This window comes from Furipterus horrens, unplaced genomic scaffold (assembly GCF_987537825.1).
Source record: "Furipterus horrens unplaced genomic scaffold, mFurHor1.1.pri manual_scaffold_7, whole genome shotgun sequence".
Taxonomy (NCBI): domain Eukaryota; kingdom Metazoa; phylum Chordata; class Mammalia; order Chiroptera; family Furipteridae; genus Furipterus; species Furipterus horrens.
Window position 1 is genome coordinate 25511088 of NW_028327177.1, and position 20991 is coordinate 25532078.

The 20991-nt window shown below is 36.4% G+C and overlaps 1 protein-coding gene across 1 annotated transcript in view; it reads left to right on the forward strand.

The window, feature by feature from the left end:
• The window catches only part of UBR5 (ubiquitin protein ligase E3 component n-recognin 5), a 123811-nt gene that overhangs the window by 67165 nt on the left and 35655 nt on the right, over nt 1–20991 (forward strand). The window contains exons 16-34 of the mRNA XM_090283486.1: nt 627–739; nt 2058–2201; nt 2298–2409; nt 2613–2767; nt 3042–3239; nt 6777–6987; nt 7896–8022; nt 11955–12106; nt 12550–12645; nt 13000–13123; nt 15537–15634; nt 16426–16574; nt 17086–17177; nt 18342–18488; nt 18610–18728; nt 18810–18936; nt 19027–19156; nt 20169–20329; nt 20451–20690. Coding sequence (XP_090139612.1) covers nt 627–739; nt 2058–2201; nt 2298–2409; nt 2613–2767; nt 3042–3239; nt 6777–6987; nt 7896–8022; nt 11955–12106; nt 12550–12645; nt 13000–13123; nt 15537–15634; nt 16426–16574; nt 17086–17177; nt 18342–18488; nt 18610–18728; nt 18810–18936; nt 19027–19156; nt 20169–20329; nt 20451–20690 — 2695 coding nt within the window. The remainder of the gene's footprint in view (nt 1–626; nt 740–2057; nt 2202–2297; nt 2410–2612; nt 2768–3041; nt 3240–6776; nt 6988–7895; nt 8023–11954; nt 12107–12549; nt 12646–12999; nt 13124–15536; nt 15635–16425; nt 16575–17085; nt 17178–18341; nt 18489–18609; nt 18729–18809; nt 18937–19026; nt 19157–20168; nt 20330–20450; nt 20691–20991) is intronic.

Consider the following 20991-nt stretch of genomic DNA (forward strand, 5'->3'; position numbering starts at 1 on the left):
TTTGAGCATTATAATTTTTTACAGTATGTAAGCATATTGGCAGTAATAGAAGGAAATAACTGCCACTAGCCAGATACCTGCCCAGCTTTATTGAGAATGTTATTGTAAATTGGTACTGGCTCAGTCACAACTTTCGCTCAGAATTTGTAGAATTTATAAACTTAGACTCACTATTGCATCTTAGATATCAAGAGTTTTAAAAAGTTCCTCAAAATAAATTTGTTGTACAGTGTAGTTGTGTTGAAGTTCAAATTGAAAGACTGTGTGATAGTTTTAAGAACAGCTCAACACATCTATTTTTTTTTTTTTTTTTTTTTATACCTTGTTCAGAGAGCCCTAATCTTGAGGGTCCAAAATGCGTTTTGTACTTCTTTGTTGCATATGGTTGTAGTAGTGTCAGTATTGTTAGTTATTTAACAGATAAGGCTATTTTCCTCTCTGAATTCATTAGAAGTGAAAGTTGGTTATAAGGCCTCAATTTATAAAGCAGTAGTTCACGAAATTTTTATTTAGATATCTCAATTATGTGTCCCTTTACAAATGACTTTTTTCATACATTTAGATGAAATCTATAAAGTCTCTTTTACATTTTCTTTTTGGTACTTACCATTTTGTTGTTGTCTAAGAACGACGACGGTCCACCCCTGCCCCAAAAGAGGAGGAAAAGGTGAATGAAGAGCAGTGGTCTCTTCGGGAAGTCGTTTTTGTGGAAGATGTTAAGAATGTTCCTGTTGGCAAGGTGTGTTCAGAATATCTAAGAATTAATTACTAACAACTTTAATGGTATTGGTTATATGAGATTTATGGTTGGCGAGTGTTCATCAGCTCTTTCTTCACAGCTGCTTTTATTTCTCACCTTCCATGATCTCTTAAAGTCACATCCCTTAAACTGATGCAGGTCTCCCCTCTGTGCATGACAGATGAACAGGTGATTGTTATGCCCCTCCCTGAGCTTTTATGTTATGTTGCTTTAAAAAAAAATGTTATTTTGGAATAATTTTAGATTTGCAGAAAAATTGCAAAGAGATAATTACTTTTTGATACAGTCCATTCTTTGGAACTATTAGACAGTTCTAATGGAGGTCATCTTCCATAGCATTTAAACATCTTATTACTCTTGAGTCACCTCTCATCTTCTCCTTTCTTCTTTCTGAAGAGCATCTTACCTTTTAGGAAACCAACTTAGTAGAGTTTTATCAGCTGAAATGCCATTAATTTCACCTTCTCTCTATATACACTTAAAACCAAAATGGATCTATAGTTGTAGAATATCTACAAAGTAAATGTTTTCCTGATTGCTTGTTAATTTCTGAAATGTGATGGTCTTTCATTTGTACTTAAAGGAAGGAGTAGCTATACCACATTCTGCAATTTACAAAGACCTTTTTCGTATTCTCCCATTTGATTGTTGAAATGGAACTGTAGATTATGGGCAGGTTTTTTTTCTTCTGGCCCCAAATCAAAAGGAGTAAGTAGCAGAGGTGGGACTCAAGCATTCTGGTTTCAAGTCCCGTGCTTGTCTTTCTGTGCATTATTGACTGTATACCTGTGTTGTCCGGTATGGTAGCCCCTAGTTGTATATTTGGCTAATTCATTTTAGTAAAATTAAATAACGTTAAAGGCAGCTCCTCGGTCCCATTAGCTCCATTTCAAGTGCTTAGTAGCCGCTAATGGATATCATATTGGACAATGAAGGTACAGAACATACCATCATTGTAAAAATTCTTTTGAATAGCAGGGCTCTATAAACTATCAAAGAGGGATAATGTGAGGATTTTATGGATTATACTTAATTTTTTCAGTTGATTGCTAAACATCCACAGGCTGTAATCACTGCCTGTGGGGTTAGTTTTTCTCTAGAATATAGGCCTTGAATAATAGATATCAGTAATAAAGCTTTGCTGGATCTGTTCATGTTAATTTCATAAATTGGTGATTATGGCAGAAACACTCAAAAGTAGTTAAATTCCTCAGTGTTAAATTAATCCAGTGAAAACCATCTGCATGTTGATTTCATATACGTTATTACTATTTAGCATATTTACCTGTATTTCTAGGTGCTAAAAGTGGATGGTGCCTATGTTGCTGTCAAATTTCCAGGAACGTCCAGTAATACGAACTGTCAGAGCAGCTCTGGGTCCGATGCAGACCCTTCTTCTCTCCTGCAGGACTGTAGATTGCTCAGAATTGATGAACTGCAGGTACGTGTAGAGGACTCACTCGGCAGGTGAATTTTGGGACTGACTCCCTGAGGATGTTACGGAATTTGAGAGCAAAATCTCTTTTGTGTCATTTAGGTTGTCAAAACTGGTGGAACACCGAAAGTTCCCGACTGTTTCCAAAGGACTCCTAAAAAGCTTTGTATACCTGAAAAAACAGAAATATTAGCAGTGAATGTAGATTCTAAAGGTAAAGATCTTTTAAGTTTTTCAACTTAACACTCAGTGCAGTAAATGAACAGGTTAAAGTGGTTTGAGGCATTTGTAATAGAATAAAATGTATCTGTTGGAATTGATTTACTAATGTGGCTAGAGAAATTCAAATTTGGTGGTACTTACAAGAGAGTACTAAAGACATACAATAACTTATTTTATATTTCTATGTTTCTGAAGGTGTGCATGCTGTTTTGAAGACTGGAAATTGGGTACGGTACTGTATCTTTGATCTTGCTACAGGGAAGGCAGAACAGGAAAATAATTTCCCTACAAGCAGCATCGCTTTCCTTGGTCAGAACGAGAGGAATGTAGCCATTTTCACTGCTGGACAGGTACAGTGGCTTTTTTTGCTTTTGAAAAGTGACGCGACAGCATTGTCATTTTTGTGACACTTAAGAGTCTGGCTCTAGTTTGCTTGTTATTAACTACTGAAGAATTTAAAATTTCAGCATATTTGAATACTAGGTTTCTTATTTGGTCATTATTACTAACTAATATATATATTTGTCTCTCTTTATAAAACTAATTTAAAAATAAATACTTTTAAAAATCAGAGCTAGAGTTTTGATTGGTAAGCAAATTTTATTATTTCCTTTCTGTTTATAGGAGTCTCCTATTATCCTTCGAGATGGAAATGGTACTATCTACCCAATGGCCAAAGATTGCATGGGAGGAATAAGGGATCCTGATTGGCTTGATCTTCCACCTATTAGTAGTCTTGGAATGGGTGTACATTCTTTAATAAATCTTCCTGCCAATTCAACAATCAAAAAGAAAGCTGCTATTATTATCATGGCTGTAGAGGTAATGTGACTTCTGAAACGACTTGGCATTTGAATTCACAAGACAACTGCTCAAGTCCAGGGAAACAGTCTTGAATAGGTCATTCATTGCCCCTTCCCTACAGGAGCTAATAGTCTTATTAGGATAAGAAAGATGAGTGAATCAGTGATTACATATCATGTAAGTGTTTGAGAATGGCATGCACAGTGTGGGGACAGACGTCAATCAGACTGTAGAGAAGACTTCTCTGAGGAGGCGATGCCTGCACAGAGCTCTGAACAATGAGACACAAGGTGAAGGTGGGCAGTGTTGTCTCATGCATGGGAGAACATGGACATTGTTTTGATAGAACCAGAAGGTAGGGCTCATGAAAATTAGTGAGTGGCCCTAAGAAGTCTGGAGAAAGACACTAGGTGTCTTGTGTGCTGACCTAAGGGTTGTGGGAGTTCCCCTGAAAGCTAGGAGAAGGATTGAAGCTGGCTTTCACAGACAAGATTAGCAGTGGACAGAGAACAGAAGTTCAGAGACAGATAAAAAGGCTAATACAGTTACCCAGGTGAGAAACAAAGTAAGCTTGAATTCTTGGAAAAGAGGAAGAGTAGGTCGATTTGAGAGCTGTGAAGAAAGTAGAAACTCTAAAGTTTGAAAGCTTCTGGTGTGGGTGTGGTAGATGTGAAGCGGAAACACAGAAGGAGGAACAGATGGAATAAGGGAGGAGGATGAGCTTCGTTTTGAATACACTGCTGTTGAGGTATTTGTCAGATGCCTGGATAACACCGTTGGGAGTTACTGAGCAATGTGAGCAGATTGACCAGATTTGCCATAGAGAGGATCACTGCTGACATGCTGAGAGTACCGGGACAGGGAGGGAGTAGGGAGACTGATAGAAGGCTGTTAAAGTAATCTGGGGGGCGTGTTAATGATGGCTTGGCCCGGGAGGTGCAGTTATGAGTGAGAAGTGATTAGATTCCGGATATGCTACATATGTAGAGCCAACAGGATTTGATTATGGCTAAATACAGGGTATCAAATAGAGGAAGCAAGAGGGCAAAAGGTTTTGGGAAAATGAAACTGCCATTTTGGGGGATGAAGCAGGTTCAAGGGGTGGGGTGTGATGTCAGGAGTTTGGTTTTAGACATGTTAGATTTAAGATGCCTCTCAGATATCCAAGAGGAGATGGTGTATAGAGAGTTCTGATGTGTAAGTCCGAAGACCGAAAGAGAGGGCCAAGCTGAAGAAACATACTCAGGAGTTGTCAGTATGTCTTTGATAGTTGAAGGAATTATAATGAATGATATTACCAAGCTTAAGGAGAAGAGGAAAGGTGTAAGGACTCTACCGTGAGAAGAGGCCCAGCATTTAAATGCCAGGAAGATAATGAGGAACCTGCATAAGAGCCTGCAAACTAGAATGAGTATTGTCTTGGTCTCTCCAATTCATTGCAGTTCCCGCTGCTTAAAATTTATTGCTCTGAGTTGTGGCCATTTATTTATTATACAGGCTGTTACCTTTTTTCCACCTGGCCTCATCCACTCATTTATATTACTTCAAATGCTTCTGTAGGCGTTTGATTCTGTGACCCCTGCATTTTGTCTGCATCTCAAGGGTAAAGATAAAATGTGCCCTCATTCCATGTGTGGAGATAAAGTGTAATTTATCTTCTTACCTCACTTCTTACCAAGTGACGAGGGCTTGGTGCATACTAGACCTGCAAGAATTATTTTTAGTGAACTCTCTGCCTTTTCCTATAATAATAAGTGACAAGTACAGCATACTGTGATGCAGAATAAACTTTTTTGCTTGTGACACAGTAAGTGTGGTATTGATACTCTTAGTTGTGAGAGCTGTGTCCAGTCTAGCAGGTTGGAGATGGATGTTCCCTGAAGAGGAGCTGCTTCTAACCAAATGACTGGTTGATGCTTGAAAATATCTGTATCACAACAGTGTACAGCAGAATATCTTGATTTTTGTTACTTTTAAAAGTATTGTGCTTCTTATTCTTTGGACAGGCTTTGACATTTTCTCAGCATACTGATTAATGCAAACATGTCACTTTACTTGAGCAAGGTCAGTCTCATGTAGCCCACCTCATAACTCTTGAACTGGAGATTGCAACTTAAGGGGTCACCTCAGAGTCTTAGTTTAGTTCCACATTCAAAATGGCCAGTCTCACATGTAGCAGGCACTGAAAGTAGCTTTTAGCTGTATTTTCTTGCACCCCTACCCCGCCCTGCACTCTAATCCTTCTCCATGAGGTTGGGGGAAGGGTTGGGTTATTTTAGGCAGCTTGTGGGGAGGTGGTAAGTTGTTCCAGTGCATCTTCTCTCTTCCCTTTGTATTGCCATACATCCTTTCCCCATCTGCTTTCTTCCAGCAGTTTCTAATTGTAATTAAATTGAACAGTATTACTCATTTTCCAAAACTAATGCTTTGTATTCATTTCGTTAAGTATCCTATAACCATAGTTTTACATTCTGAAAGAAGTTCATTTGAACTCTTGGGTATGTTCTTGCTGTGGCTTAGTCCGTTCTGTTGTCTTATAAACAACAGAAATTTATTTCTCACATTCCTGGAGACAGGGAAGTCCAAGATTAAGGTGTGGGCAGAGTTGGTGTCTGGTGAGGGCCTGCTTTACATCGTGTGGTGGGAGGAGAGAACTCTTCTTTAGCCTTTTTAAAGTGCATTGATCTCCGTCATGAGGGCTCCACCGTGATGACTTAATCACCTCCCAAAGGTCCTCCTCCAGACACCATCACGTTGGGGGCTGGGTTTCAGCATCTGAATTGTGGGAGCAGGTGGGACACAAATATCAGTCCAGAGCAGGCTGATTCTCAGGTAATGAATGATATATTCTGTGCTTTACCAGTACTACATTGTCTTTTCACAACGAAGTACATTCATTGTCACCTTTTGGGGGATTGCTTGTGTCATGATTTCTGGGAAGGTAAAAGTTGTGATTTTTACATACCACAGTGTGAGAGGGTGTGAGTAGGCTTGAAATAAAATGTATACCCTTTGCCTAATTGGTTAATAGTACTAATGAGGGTTCTGATTTGATAGTTGTTATATACAGGGTGGGGCAAAGTAGGTCAGCAGTTGTTCATATGGAAAATAATGCAGTAATTAATAGATAATAATAGAAGAATAAAATGTGTTTTTCATATTCACAACTGTAAACCTACTTTTGCCCCATCCTATACATAATATAAAACCAGGGGTTGGCAGAATATGGCTTGCAGGCCAGATCCAGCTAGCACCATTCAGTTGTGCATTGAACGTGGCTGCTTTCCTGTTACAACCTCAGAGTCAAGGTCGTTGCAAGTGCTGAAAATATTTACTGGTTCTGTACAGAAAATTTACCTACCTTTTCTTATTCCTGTCAATTGTATACTCTATTTAAAGGGTACCCTTAAGTTCAGCTCCTTTTGCCAGTGTCCCTGAAATTGTCCTTACTCATTTGCTGAGCTGATTGCATTATTTTTGTTGGCCATGAGAAATTTTTGATGTGTGTAATGTTATGATTATTGAAGATATTTTTCCTAATTTATCCGAGCACAGAAACAAACCTTAATGCAGCACATCCTACGCTGTGACTATGAGGCCTGTCGACAATATCTTATGAATCTTGAGCAAGCGGTTGTTTTAGAGCAGAATCTACAGATGTTGCAGACATTCATCAGCCACAGATGTGATGGAAACCGAAATATTTTGCATGCTTGTGTATCAGTTTGCTTTCCGACCAGCAATAAGGAAACTAAAGAAGAAGAGGGTGAGATTAAATACTATATTGAAGTGTGTAAAAGGAATTTTAGACCATTTTGAAAATACAGTAACAATTAAAATAAATAAAGTAATCATTATAAAGAATTTATGGTACTTTGTTTCGTAAAATCTAGGAGTTTTGACTTTCTCAGAAGGTAAAAATTTCTGTCCTTGTTAGGCTAAGTATGTGACATAAGCAAATAAAATTTTTATTGATGTGTTTTTGTTGTCTTGAGTTCTCTTCTCTATGATATATACAAATTCTATATGTAATACTTAAAAAAGCTTTACTGCAGATGACTTTTATTACCAGGAGAACTATTTAGCAAGTTAAGGCAAATTATATTAAGGCAATCTTAATCCTAATTTTCAAAATGTAGAGGGAAAAATAACTTAATGAGTTGTTAGATATTTTTGGAAAAGTAAATAAGAATTTTTGCCTTAAAGTTTTAAATTGCTGAATGAAGGGGGAAACTGAAAACCTAAAGTGCAGCCGTGTAATTCATGTTTTTTCCTATTTTGAATTCTGCCAATGATATTCTAGTAGCTACATATTTGAATAGTGGTTTGAATAAGTAGTATATAAACTAAGATTGAGGTACTGATATGTGGGTCTTTTTCTTCCTTGGTAGTGAAAGCTGTATTTCATTCTACTTATGAATAACCATATTCTTGACCTTTGGGAGTTGAAATATAAGGCAGAAAAAAAAATATTCATATATTAAAGGTCATAGTTCAGTCTGTCTTAGGTGTTTATTGCTCTGGGGAGGAAAATTTAAGCTATTAATTATTTCTAGTATGTGAATAAGAGCAATAAAATACATAGCAGTTAACATTTAATGGCCTGTACATACTTAATCTCTTAGTTATTTTTGAAGTATAAGTTGATCCTAATTTTTTCTCTTTATTTTTCAGAAGCAGAGCGCTCTGAAAGAAATACATTTGCTGAAAGGCTTTCTGCTGTTGAGGCCATTGCAAATGCAATATCAGTTGTTTCGAGTAATGGCCCAGGTAATCGGGCTGGATCATCAAGTAGTCGAAGGTAATGTGATTTTTACCAGGAAAACTTAATTGGCGGAAACATAATCCAAGTACAGAAAAAAATATATCTCTTACCTATCATAGTCATGAATTGATGGGTCCTTTCCTTTCGTTTTTGTTCCTCCCTGTAGTACCTTGGGAAAAATATCTGATAATATCAGAATTGAAGTGTAGAACAATAGGACCTAGGATGCTTCAAAATTTTGAGATAATTTAGTCGAATAATTCAAACTTGATTCTTTGAATGTATTTTAAATTTATCATTTTTGTTTCCTAGGAAGTTATTTTTAGTTGGAGAACAACTAAAAACAGTAATTGAAAGAACCTCAATCTTTTATTTTCAGATTGCTTACTTAGGTCAATTTTTCACATGTCTTAATGATCTGGGAAGAAATGAAAGGTTGGTGTGTATTGTGAATGTTTGGTATTACAAATTTTCAGGCTTTCTGAGTTTTGGGATGGACAAAGCTTAGTAATACATTAAAAATTACTAGGTGTTTGACTAGGTGACAAATAAAAAGAATGCTGGATATAGTTCTGTTCCTGAAGAAAAAGCACATTTATATTAGACATGACAGCCACAATTCTTGGATACTTGACAGATGATTAATGGAAGCACTGCTTGCTGTGCTAATGTGATAGTTGTAAAGTCTTCTCGGAATGAAGAGGATTTTTGCCTGTTTTCTGTTCCCTATTCAACTTCCCCTTTAAAAATGATTCCTCTAAAATCAGTACCAGGTTTATAGCTTCCCAGGTTCAAAAACATCCTGAAGTGGGATTTATCAAACACTATCTTGGGTGACCAAATTATAATTTAAAACAGTACAAAAACATTATATAGACTATATGAAATGGAAATGATGACCAGCTTATTTGTTTAGGATTACACTAAGCAGTCAAAGTATTTGACTTAAAATGGAGAGCAACTTAAATGCTTCATGAAGAACTTAGTGTCTGAATTATTTCAGGTATTTCATTTCCTCAGGGAAAATACAGGTGCAAATCAAGTTGGACTCTGCTATGGTTGGTCCAATGCCAGTGCTGCCGGCATCTTTTTTTCCTATAAGGATTATTTTGAAGGCAAAGACTAAAAGGAGCTTCAAGAGTGGGTGATGTGTTGCTCACAGAAATAATTTGCAGAGTAAGCTCCTTTGAGGCATTTGCCGAAGATTTCACTGCAGTGTTCTTACACAGTTCAAACTCAGGGCTGCTGATTGAACAGATGAAAGCACAGGAGTCTTATTATCCACGCCGGGCAGTAGCAAGTCCACAGACTCTGCGTCACTGACGTGAAATCCTCCTCTAGCCTACAATGGATTTTCTAGGCGATGCCCCTTGATGAGTATGCAGGCTGGGATTCATGAGCTGTAAGCTCAAAACTGATGCAATTTCAATGTTGACTGGAATACTGTTAAATGTCTTCAAATGATGATTTGACTCAGAAGTTTTGTTATGTGACTCAATAGTTCCTGAGTACAGAGGGCAGATTTAGTGGAAAGCTTGATTGATGCATCTGATTACAGGTGTATGTACTCTAGAGATTGTTAACCTGGAAGACACGTGACCTTCGCTTTTTTGTCACAGTGGTATGTTTGAACATGACTGGATTCTAAGGCTTCTGTAGCATGGATATAACGTGCTTACAAAGAGGAAATTACATCATCCTTGAATTCTTCCATATTCTCAGAAAATACGATGACTTCCAGGCAAGCCTATATGAAGAAATGTCAAAACTCTGAACCTTAGCAGCCAAGGTGGTATCTCCTCAGTATTGTCCTCAGCCACTGAGGATACAGGTGAATCTTCATGAATTGTGTACAACATCTTGAAGAATAATTTTCTTTTTTTTTGTTTTTTGTTTTTTGTTTTTGTTTTTAAGACTCTGTATGAGGAGCTAGGCATTGTACTTAAAAATGTTTCCAAGACCTAATGAAGAAGAGGTTAAGGACAACTTTTTTTAATGACAAGCAATGGTCCCCTCATTTAATATTGAGTTGACTACACCACAACAAGAGTTGGGAGTTTGCAAGTTCAGTATGAGATTGTGGTCTCCATTTACCTTTACTTATTCTTAATCTACTCTAAGCTAGAGCTTGGAGAATAGCTCACATATATTTTGTTTGGCCTGTGCAATGTTAATTTTTTTTTCTTTAAAACTTGAATGTCTTTAGATGAGCATGTACACTGCTAGTTGGCCATTACTTCCTGCTTCTTACACCTGACTGCCCTTGCCTCAACTTCATCATTTGGGCCCAGTAGACATTGAGTTTGTGACCCTGATGGAAGCCATCTTGATAAGCCCAAAACAAGCATTTATTTTCAGTGCCTCCCACTTACTGCTTTTTAAAAAAAATTTTTTTTATTCCTTTTTGTGTGTGTTTTGAGTAAGACACATTAGGATGCTAAATGTCTGTGTTGAGCCTAATTGGATTTGTGTAGGAGCATCACAGTGTGAACAGTCACCCTGGTGTGTTCTGTTACCGGTAAGGAGCCTGCCTTCTCTGTGGGTAATGTCTTTGGACAGAAATGGGACTTCAACTGAAATAATCACTGTGACCTGCTCCCCTCCATATTACAAAACTCTTAAACTCAGATTTCTAAATTGGGAGACAGAAGACATTGATAACATAAAGATTAACTATATGTATTTTTAAGTAGTGAATACTGTAATAACTAAAATACTATTTGAGACACTAAAATTTACTGCACAGTCTTCCAAAGAATGTTTGTTTCTAGAGGTACATCATTATGCAAAAGCCTTATAAAATAGACATGTTCATAAAAGTAGCCTCTAAAAGAAATTTTCATAAATGCTTTTTAAATAGAAATTTCCTTATAAAATTGAAAATTATCGCTATGGAAAAACACATTTACTCTCAGATAAATAATCATAATTAGAGATTCAAACGTTAATAAAAATCTAAGTTACTTATTTGTAGACATAACAGTGATTACTTGGTAAGGTGTTAGGTCTTTTACGTCAGAAATGTCCTATCTTTGGGATTAAACCTGCAAGGAAGAATGAAATCCCTAATGTGTTGCTTGGCCCTTAAAATTGAATTTTTACTCTTTACTTAGGAACTCTAAAATTGTGTCTGACTTGAAGGGATTAGCCTCATGTGCTCTCTTTTAATTGCTGTTACTAATGTATTAATTTTGTAGCTTTCATAAGCTGTCATTCAGAGGTATAGATTTTTGTATAGGTAGGTAGTTACCAGATCCCCTAATGAGGTCTGTGTTTATGAATATTTCTTTTTCTTTTAGTGATGTGCACATCTGTGCAGTATTTTTTGTTTTCTTTTAGCAGGAGGAAAAAAATATTATTCCCAGATAAATAATCTCTAACACATTTTACAAGCTCCATTTTTATTCATTAATTTACTTGGGATGCAAGTTGTACTGTTAAAAAAGCTTTTTGTATAAAAATATAAATCTAAATTGGTCTTTGTTTCAAAACTACTTACTCTGTGGATATTAGTTCAATTGCTTTTGAGATCACAATAGGATTTAGCGGGCTAAATCAGTCTGTTTTAGTTTTGTGCTAATCAGCCTGTTCACTGATGTCTATGATTAAACTTAATTCTTACTAATTATAAATGGGACAGAAATATTTTTTAATATTCAGCTGTCATTTGTCTTAACTGTATGAAAGATTATTTTCTAAATGTCACCACAACTTTTGTTCCCTGCGCTTAAGTTTGTGTGGGAGCTTAATATAGTGGTTTTAATGCTGAACTGGGTACTAGGAACCCTCAGGTTCATTTCTGTGCCTCACTGACTGACTCTGTGCTTCCAGAATTGGCATTCGTACTTCACTGCCCTTGCCTGGAGTATTTGCTTGTAGAACAAACTTTGATCTCAGATGAGAAGTTCTGTGAACCTTTTCATTACTCTTGGTCATGGTAGTGAGTTTTGATTTTGTCCATGTTCTAGTTTGAGACTACGGGAAATGATGAGACGTTCGTTGAGAGCAGCTGGTTTGGGTAGACATGAAGCTGGAGCTTCATCCAGTGACCATCAGGATCCAGTTTCGCCTCCCATTGCTCCCCCTAGTTGGGTTCCTGACCCTCCTGCAATGGATCCTGGTAAGGTGTTATTTTATTTAGTTTTTAACACAGAGACAAGGTTATGAAAGAAATGAAATTGAGCATTTAACAGGATATTGAGAAATCTGAAATATTTAAAAGTAGCTTATTCTAATAATAGTTTTATAATGAATTTAGTTATAAAGATTTTGTGTAAGGGGTTTGTAATTTCAAAATTAAAATTCTAGAAACTCTTGTCAGGAGTCCTTCTTTTATTGAAATATTTCCATACTGGTAAGAAGCTACCTAGTAGTATAGCAAGATAAGTCAGTGAATTACCTAGGAGATTCCTTCTCTTAGAGTTAGGAAAAGAACCTTACACTTAAGCCTCTGTCCCATCTGTCATTTGGCTTGCACAGAAGAGCCTTAAGGCCAGTTAAGAAAACATGTTAGGGCTATGTTGCCTGTAATGATATACATCCTGCTGTTCTGTTTACTGAAAGATGGTGACATTGATTTTATCCTGGCCCCTGCTGTGGGATCTCTTACCACAGCAGCCACTGGCACCAGTCAAGGACCCAGCACCTCCACCATCCCAGGTGAGAATCTCTCCTACTTTATTTGCCCAGGCATTTGGAAGTTAAAAGAACAGACTTCGGAAATAAGTTTTACAGATCCACACTTTATCTCAAGGCGACTTTCCTTGGCCTGAAAAGCATCTAATTCTCTGAATTATCTTCCATATGTCAGTGAAATTTTGGTGTACATGTACATACATTTTGTCAGCCGATATTTGTAAAATGTGTTAAAATTCTCTTCAGTGAAGTTCTTATTACTAATACAAGTATATTTTTCTGGTGGTTTATTTAATGAATACTTGGAATGTTATTCCAGATTATTCTTTTACTCTCTCTTGTTTACTCTTGTTAACAAATGGATCTGCTTAATTACAGGTCCTTCCACAGAGCCATCTGTAGTAGAATCCAAGGATCGAAAGGCTAATGCTCACTTTATATTAAAATTGTTATGTGACAGTGTTGTCCTGCAGCCCTATCTACGGGAACTCCTCTCTGCCAAGTAAGTTGAATATACTTTTGATAAGATTCAGCTTAGCGCCTTTTAAGTTAAGTTGATCTTTTTGCAATGTATGACACAGTTATGTGAATTTAAAATATCAGAATCCAGTGTTGTATTCCATCTTTTACTACACTCTCTTCAGTGAAGGATGCCTTCATCATAAAATACAATGTATGCTAAATGAATATAAAGTGATTTTATGTTAGCTTGATCTAAGTGTGTATATGTTAAAAAGATCACAGCATTTTATTATTCTCAAATGTGAATCCACAAGTTAATTCTATCACTATCACCTGTAGAACTTTAAGAATTACACAGATTCTTCCCAAGCTACACACTAGAAGTATGACTCAGTAGGTCTGGGGTGGGGCCCGGAATCTCTGTTTTAAAACTGGGCAGGTAATTCTTTTTTTGGTTTTTCAATTACAGTTGTCCCATTTTTTTCCCCCATTTCTCTCCCCCACCCAGCTCACCCCTTCTCCCACAATCATACCCCCCCCCTTTGTCCATGTTCATGAGTCATTTGTACACGTTCCTTGACTAAACCCTTCACTTACTTATCCCCCTTCTCTCCCTCCCTACTCCCCCCTATTGACTGCTATTCTGCTCTTTGTTCTATTTAGTTCATTTGTTTATGTTGTTCTTTAGTTTCCTGTATTAGGTGATATCATATGGTATTTTTCTTTCTTTGCCTGGCTTATTTCACTAAGCATAATTCTCTCTAGTTCCATCCATGTTGTCGCGAATGGCAGGAATTCCTTCTTTCTCTCTGCTGCATAGTATTCCATTATGTTGTGCAGATAATTCTGATGGTTTCTTTGGAAATCCTTGTGGCTTGCAGACTGCATCATGAGATTATGCAGGTTTTTTGATAAAGTACTCTGTGGTAAATGCTCATTAGCCATTAATACATTATATCCCTGCTTTCAGCATGATTGTTTATCTTTCTTTACAAGTTCATAACAGTAAACATTAAAAAAATAAATTAGCCATTATCTGTGCCAAACTCAACTTGTATTAACTCTTAATCCTAGCAATAACTGGCTGGAGTAGGTGATATGATCCCCACTTTATATTTGAAAATCCGGGCTTAGAGGTTAATTAACTTGCCCGGGGTTACAGAACCAGTGGTGGCACAGCTGGACTTCCAACCCTCGTCTGTCTCTTGCTTCCAGAATTGATGAGACATTCATTTGGGGTTGAGTATGGTGGCAACACATATATTTTGGAGTAAACAGAAGGGAGAAGTGTGTTTATTTTGTAGTAGACAGCTTTATGAAGATGAAGTTTGAGTAGGACCATGTGGAATGGGGAGGGAAAAGAGTGAACAACACCAGAGAAGTGGAGAAGTATAAGTCTTCTAAGAAATAGTAACTCATCTAATTGGAAGTGGATGGCCAGTGAATCTGAAAAGTTAGATTAAAGCTCCCACTTTGGTCTCTATTCTTTGGGTTGGAATCCCCTAACTAATGGCATTGTTTAGACTGTAATAGTATCAAAGTGGGGTTATAAAAATAATAATGTGATGGTGATACTAAAAAATGACTAAAATAGGCGAGTGTAGAGACTAGCGTTGAGGCTATGTTTTGTATGCCTACTATAGCCTTGAATTTGTGTGTTGCAAGAAACTGAACTAATGAGTTGCTGAAAATGGGAAGATTAGATGCAAAATAAAAAAATGATTTAGAAGGAAGATTTCATAAGAATCCAAGTTTTCTGTCTTAGCTACAAGGGACAGTGATACTGGTGCCTGACAAGTCAGGTAGAGAGCAGGTTTGGGGAGAAAGATGACTTTAGTGGTTAGACATGTTGAATGTGAGGGAGCACTGGGAAATCCCAAGAACATGTATCATGTAAGCAAGTGTAGATGTTGGAACTGTACTGTCCTCAGAGAAGTGGTAGTTGCTATGGTGGATGAGAGAAGGAGGAACAAATGGTTGAGGTCAGAATTTTGGAAATTCCAGGAGGGAATAGAAATTTAATAAAGAATATTGAAGGCAAGCATTTAAGAAAAATGCATAATAATAGGTAACATCTATTGAGTGCATATTATTTTGCAGGCATTGTGCTAAAAGCTTTCTAAGTAATAATTTATTTAATCCTCATCACAATTGAATGACTAGAGCATATTCCTTTCCCGTTCAAAAAGTATTAGTTTGACTCCAGAGCCCTTGCTGGTCTATGGTGACACTAATGACTAAGAAAGGAAAGCATGGTTTAGAGAGACAAGGATTCAGCAGAGGTGAATGAGAGAATATGAGACCAGAAAATACCACCAGTGATTTTCTTTGAGCAATGGGACATTATTTAGCAACACATAACTAGTTTGTTTCATTGGGAACATGTATTTCTTTTACAATCCGTAAAGAAAAGTAATTGATAATATTTTTATGTACAATTTTGATCATGCTAGGGATGCAAGAGGGATGACCCCATTTATGTCTGCTGTAAGTGGCCGAGCTTATCCTGCTGCAATTACCATCTTAGAAACAGCCCAGAAGATTGCCAAAGGTAATTTATTTCAGGCCCTAAGTGAGTTGCTTGTTTTTTAATTTGAGTAGATTCTATTCTGTACGCAGAACACCATAATTATTCAAACTTAATTTCTGTATATGGAAATTATATAGTTGATTAGAAGCTATCAAGATAATTATTTTGTGTATATGTTTGTGTGTAAAATTTCAAGTGTATTATATCTTCTGACTTTTCATCAAAAAGCAGCTGGTATAACTGTCTTAAATTTCAAAAAGTTTCCATAATGTATAGTGTAATAACCTGTTTTTTGAAAATAAAGGTGGGTTATTGATAAAACCTGCCAGTGGTTAAAATGGTGGTAGTAATAAAATTTTATAGAAATTACAGGCCAGATATCTTGTTCTTCCTTCTGGCTTGGAATTCCTGCTTAATAGAAAGCATTAAGGAATATCGATTCCTGTCATCCATTCTTTAAAAGATTAAAGTTATTTCCTTTAAAATACTGGTTATAAATAGTTCATGTGATCGTCTCTACTTTGTGAAATAGAGCTAGGACTTGAACCCTAACTGCATAGCTCAGCGCTAAGCGCTCAGGTGGCTGATGTGTGGTACATTTGTGTTGTCCTCTTATGTGGTTATTATATAATTATATTTTGCTTTACTTTGCACTGGAATTGACTGGATTTCCTTGCATGTTAACTTTGTATATCAGTTTTTTAAATTAATATGTGCTAGTTTCTGATTTATACTCTGTAAATGTTAGAGCTTTTCCATTTGAAGAAAGTAATAGATGGCTGTGATTTAAGTCCTTTCTTTAATATTTTTAGCTGAAGTATCCTCAAGTGAAAAAGAGGAAGATGTATTTATGGGGATGGTTTGCCCATCAGGTACCAACCCTGATGATTCTCCTTTATATGTCTTATGTTGTAATGATACCTGCAGTTTTACATGGACTGGAGCAGAGCACATTAACCAGGTAAGTTATTTTATATTTCCCTATATTTATGCTATCTTCAGGTTTTATTATTTTTTTTCCTTGTGACCATCGCTAGAGTTATATAGCTTATAACTTGGAATTGCAAGTCTGATATTTCCTGTTACTCTTGAGTTATAAAATTCTCCAAAGAAAGTTTTTATTTAGTCTTAAATAAATGAGGCAGAGGAGCTGATTCTTAACTTAGTTATGGGATATCATGAAAATTAGAAACCTTCACTGGGTAGTATAATCCAATCCACAACTCTTGATACAGATTTTAGAACTATAATCCTTTTTTGGATGATGTAAATTATTTTTGCCATACTGGTAATATTCGACTTGCATCTATCTAATTGTTAAGTGTATATTCGGTATACCCTTTCTATGACTCTTTGTTTCCAGAGCACATTAATTTTGCTCTGCTATTATTGTGATTGAATTGTTTCAGAAAAGACCAGTTAATTGGTGAGGTATACATCTCATTTTTTTAAGTATAGTCTTTTAATTTTAGGATATTTTTGAGTGTCGAACTTGTGGCTTGCTGGAGTCACTCTGTTGTTGTACGGAATGTGCCAGGGTTTGTCATAAAGGTCATGATTGCAAGTGAGTACAATCTAGTTTACTTTAATAATATAAATTGTTTGGATTCATATTTCTGCATTAAATTAATTTACATCAAGTCATGTTTTTGACTCATAATTTAGAAAGCATGAGGTTTTACCAACTTGCCTTTCTTAAGGCAGTTATATATTAAAATATGGTTCTTGATTCAAAGTGTACTTTGAGATAAATGTTCTTTAAATAAAAGTAGGCTGATATGCACAGGAATATGTGATCATACATTGTGGCTAGGATCAGATTAATCTTTTGAGATGCAGCTACAGGGTGCTTTTGTCTGTATACTCCAGCCAAAGTCTTAGGTCCCCTTCGCAGGAAATCACATTAAGAGAATCATAGTGAATGTTTGGCATATGCTTCATTTATGCCATAGACTAAATGTAATAATCTTTCAACTTAGTACTAGAGTTACCATGGCTATTTTGTTTTCACAGATTTAAGAAGCAATAAAATACCCCAGCACTAACATTTGTAGGGCGCCTCAGTCTTGTAGGGACATCAGCTATAATTGCTACAGATGTGTAGACATTATAGTTGAGAGAACTGGTTTGTAAAAACCGTCTATTCTGGTTTGAAATAATTATGTAGGATGGTGGAAAATTTTTATAGATACTATACTGATACTTATTTATGATTTTCATTAAAAGAATTGTGGCTGTTTGTCTTGCTTATTTTACACATCGAAAAGTGATCATCTTTCTTCATTCATTGCTTACTATGTGCACTCACTGTGCTAGAAGTTATGGTGGCGGCGGACAGGATAGTCCCTGTCCTCACAGAGTTGACAGTCCTGTCAGAGGACACAAGCAAGGAGCATCTGCTCATAAGGGTTTTGGGGTTCGTTAGCTGTACGTAGGAAGAACACTTAAACTGAGTTGGAGCTGTGGGGAAATAGGGAAGACATTCCAGAGGAAGTGACTATACCCAAGTCAGTTATAACATACCCCTTCTCAGGAGAGTTTTGTGTTGCCTTTTAGACTTTGTACCACTAAATAATCCTTCTTGTTATGTATATTTTAACAGTTGCACTTTGCATTTAAAAATTAGCAAGGGTTTTGTTTGGTTCCAATGAGTTATGCCTCCATAATTTCAATATAGTACTTTGTCTTTTTTAAAAAAATTTTGTACTTGTGTATGAATTCTTTCTAGACTCAAACGGACGTCACCGACAGCCTATTGTGATTGTTGGGAGAAATGTAAATGTAAAACTCTAATTGCTGGACAGAAATCTGCTCGTCTTGATCTGCTTTATCGCCTGCTTACTGCTACTAATCTGGTCACTCTGCCAAACAGCAGGCAAGTGGGCTTTTTAGGACATAAATTGGGTTGAGAAAGCACAGCACATGTAAATAGCACCCCTCCCCCACTACTCCCACTCCCGCACACTTAACCCTCACAAAAGTGTTCTGTTTTGCAGGGGAGAGCACCTCTTACTCTTTTTAGTGCAAACAGTTGCAAGGCAGACGGTAGAGCATTGCCAGTACAGACCTCCTCGAATCAGGGAAGATCGTAACCGAAAAACAGCCAATCCTGAAGGTGAGTAGATTTTATAGTTATGACACATATGACAAGCAGATGTTTATTTTTGTCTTACCCACAATTTCTCTTTCTTCTTAGATTCAGATATGCCTGATCATGATTTAGAGCCCCCAAGGTTTGCCCAGCTTGCACTGGAGCGTGTTCTACAGGACTGGAATGCTTTGAAATCTATGATTATGTTTGGGTCACAGGAGAATAAAGACCCGTATGTAATCATTAATTTTTTAAAGATTTATGTATTTTCCATACTTGTGTAGGCGATTACAATGCATTCTGTCTTTTCTTCCCTATCAAGTCTCAGTGCCAGCAGTAGGATAGGCCATCTTTTGCCAGAAGAGCAAGTATACCTCAATCAGCAAAGTGGCACAATTCGGCTGGACTGTTTCACTCATTGCCTTATAGTCAAGTGTACAGCAGATATCTTGGTAAGTCCTTGGAACGTTTCTTTACAAGCACATGAAGAGCATGTTTTCCTATAATTTAGTCCAAATTAATAAGTACTCATAACTAATTAAGCAGTACATTAAGGGGAATGGAATTTTTGGGGTGATTTAAATGTCTCAGTAGAAGCTCCTTTCATTCTAAATAAATTCCTAAAATATGTGAAAAATACAACAATATAAAAATGAATGGAGCGGTATTCAAAATTCATAGTAACTTGATGCAAACTCTTTTTAAGTACTCCTTTTTTGCTGTGAAATTAGAAAAGAATATAAAGCACAATACCTAGTACTGATGAGGTTATGGTAAAAAGAACATTACACTGAAGGGGTGGCGTTGCATTTGGTACTTTTTTGAAAAACATCTTAGCAATGTCAAGAGCCATAAAAGTATCACTGCCCTCAGAATTTGTCATAAGGAAATAATTTATGATATGAGAGAGAAAAAATCATGTCACAGAATAATATAAAATTAAAAAATGGAAATACTTTGTGGACCCAATAATAGTGGACTCCTGAATCAAATTAGAGTTAACCCACTTACTGAAATATAATGTAGCAATTTAAAAATTAAGTGTTATTTCAAGTAACATTTTAAGAAACAAAATAATATGAAATTGGGTATTCTCTGTAATTAATATCTGTATGATAGACCATGCATAGAAATGAGACTAGGAAGTAATAATAATGGCTACTTTGCTAATTCATTAAGTATCCTATAATGAATGAAATCTATTCTTCCTCTGACGTATTTGGTATTGTTTTTCTAAGTATTGATATACATAGGTCTATGAAACTGAAAACAAGAAATTAGACATTTGAGACTTATAGATCAAGCACAGTGGGAGGTATGTGGCATAAATTAATCACTGACTTTGTAAATGATTTGGTTAAGTTTATTTGGAGACTGAAAAGATGTTAGAACTTGTTATTTCAAGAATGTCTAAACATCTCTTAAAGTGTATCTACATTAAGAGTGGTTATACTTTTTTTAAAGCTTCTAGATACTCTACTAGGTACACTAGTGAAAGAACTCCAAAACAAATATACCCCTGGACGTCGGGAGGAAGCTATTGCTGTGACAATGAGGTTTTTGCGTTCAGTGGCAAGAGTTTTTGTCATTCTTAGTGTGGAAATGGCTTCGTCCAAAAAGAAAAAGTAAGGCATCCTTTTTGATTTTGACTTCTCTGGTATTTTGCATACATTTTTTGTGGAAACGATAACATTATGTATTTGAAAGGATTCATAAAAGATTCCTATATTGTCCTTTTTGCTTTAGCAACTTTATTCCGCAGCCAATTGGAAAATGCAAGAGAGTATTCCAGGCTCTGCTACCTTACGCTGTGGAAGAATTGTGCAATGTAGCAGAGTCGCTGATTGTTCCCGTCCGAATGGGGATTGCACGCCCGACTGCACCTTTTACTTTGGCTAGTACCAGCATAGACGCTATGCAGGGCAGTGAGGAATTATTTTCAGTGGAACCGCTACCACCACGACCATCATCTGATCAGTCTAGCAGGTAAATTTCTATAGATTATGATTAATTCTTTCTCTGGAAATGTTATGTTTGGCTTACTAAAATCTTTCTATAAATGTTCAAGTGATGTACTTGATCATTTATAAAACAATTGGTTAAAGGTTTTACTTTATTTGGAACACTTGAAGGCACTTTAAAAGTTATACATGTGTTTCCACGTTTAATAGATAACACAGTTGTGGGTTTTGTTTTGGGTTTGGAAAAACACTTTTTATTATGCCAGTAAAGTAATCTGATAAGAAAGATTACTTAAGACTTCCATAGACATCATTACTTTCTGTTC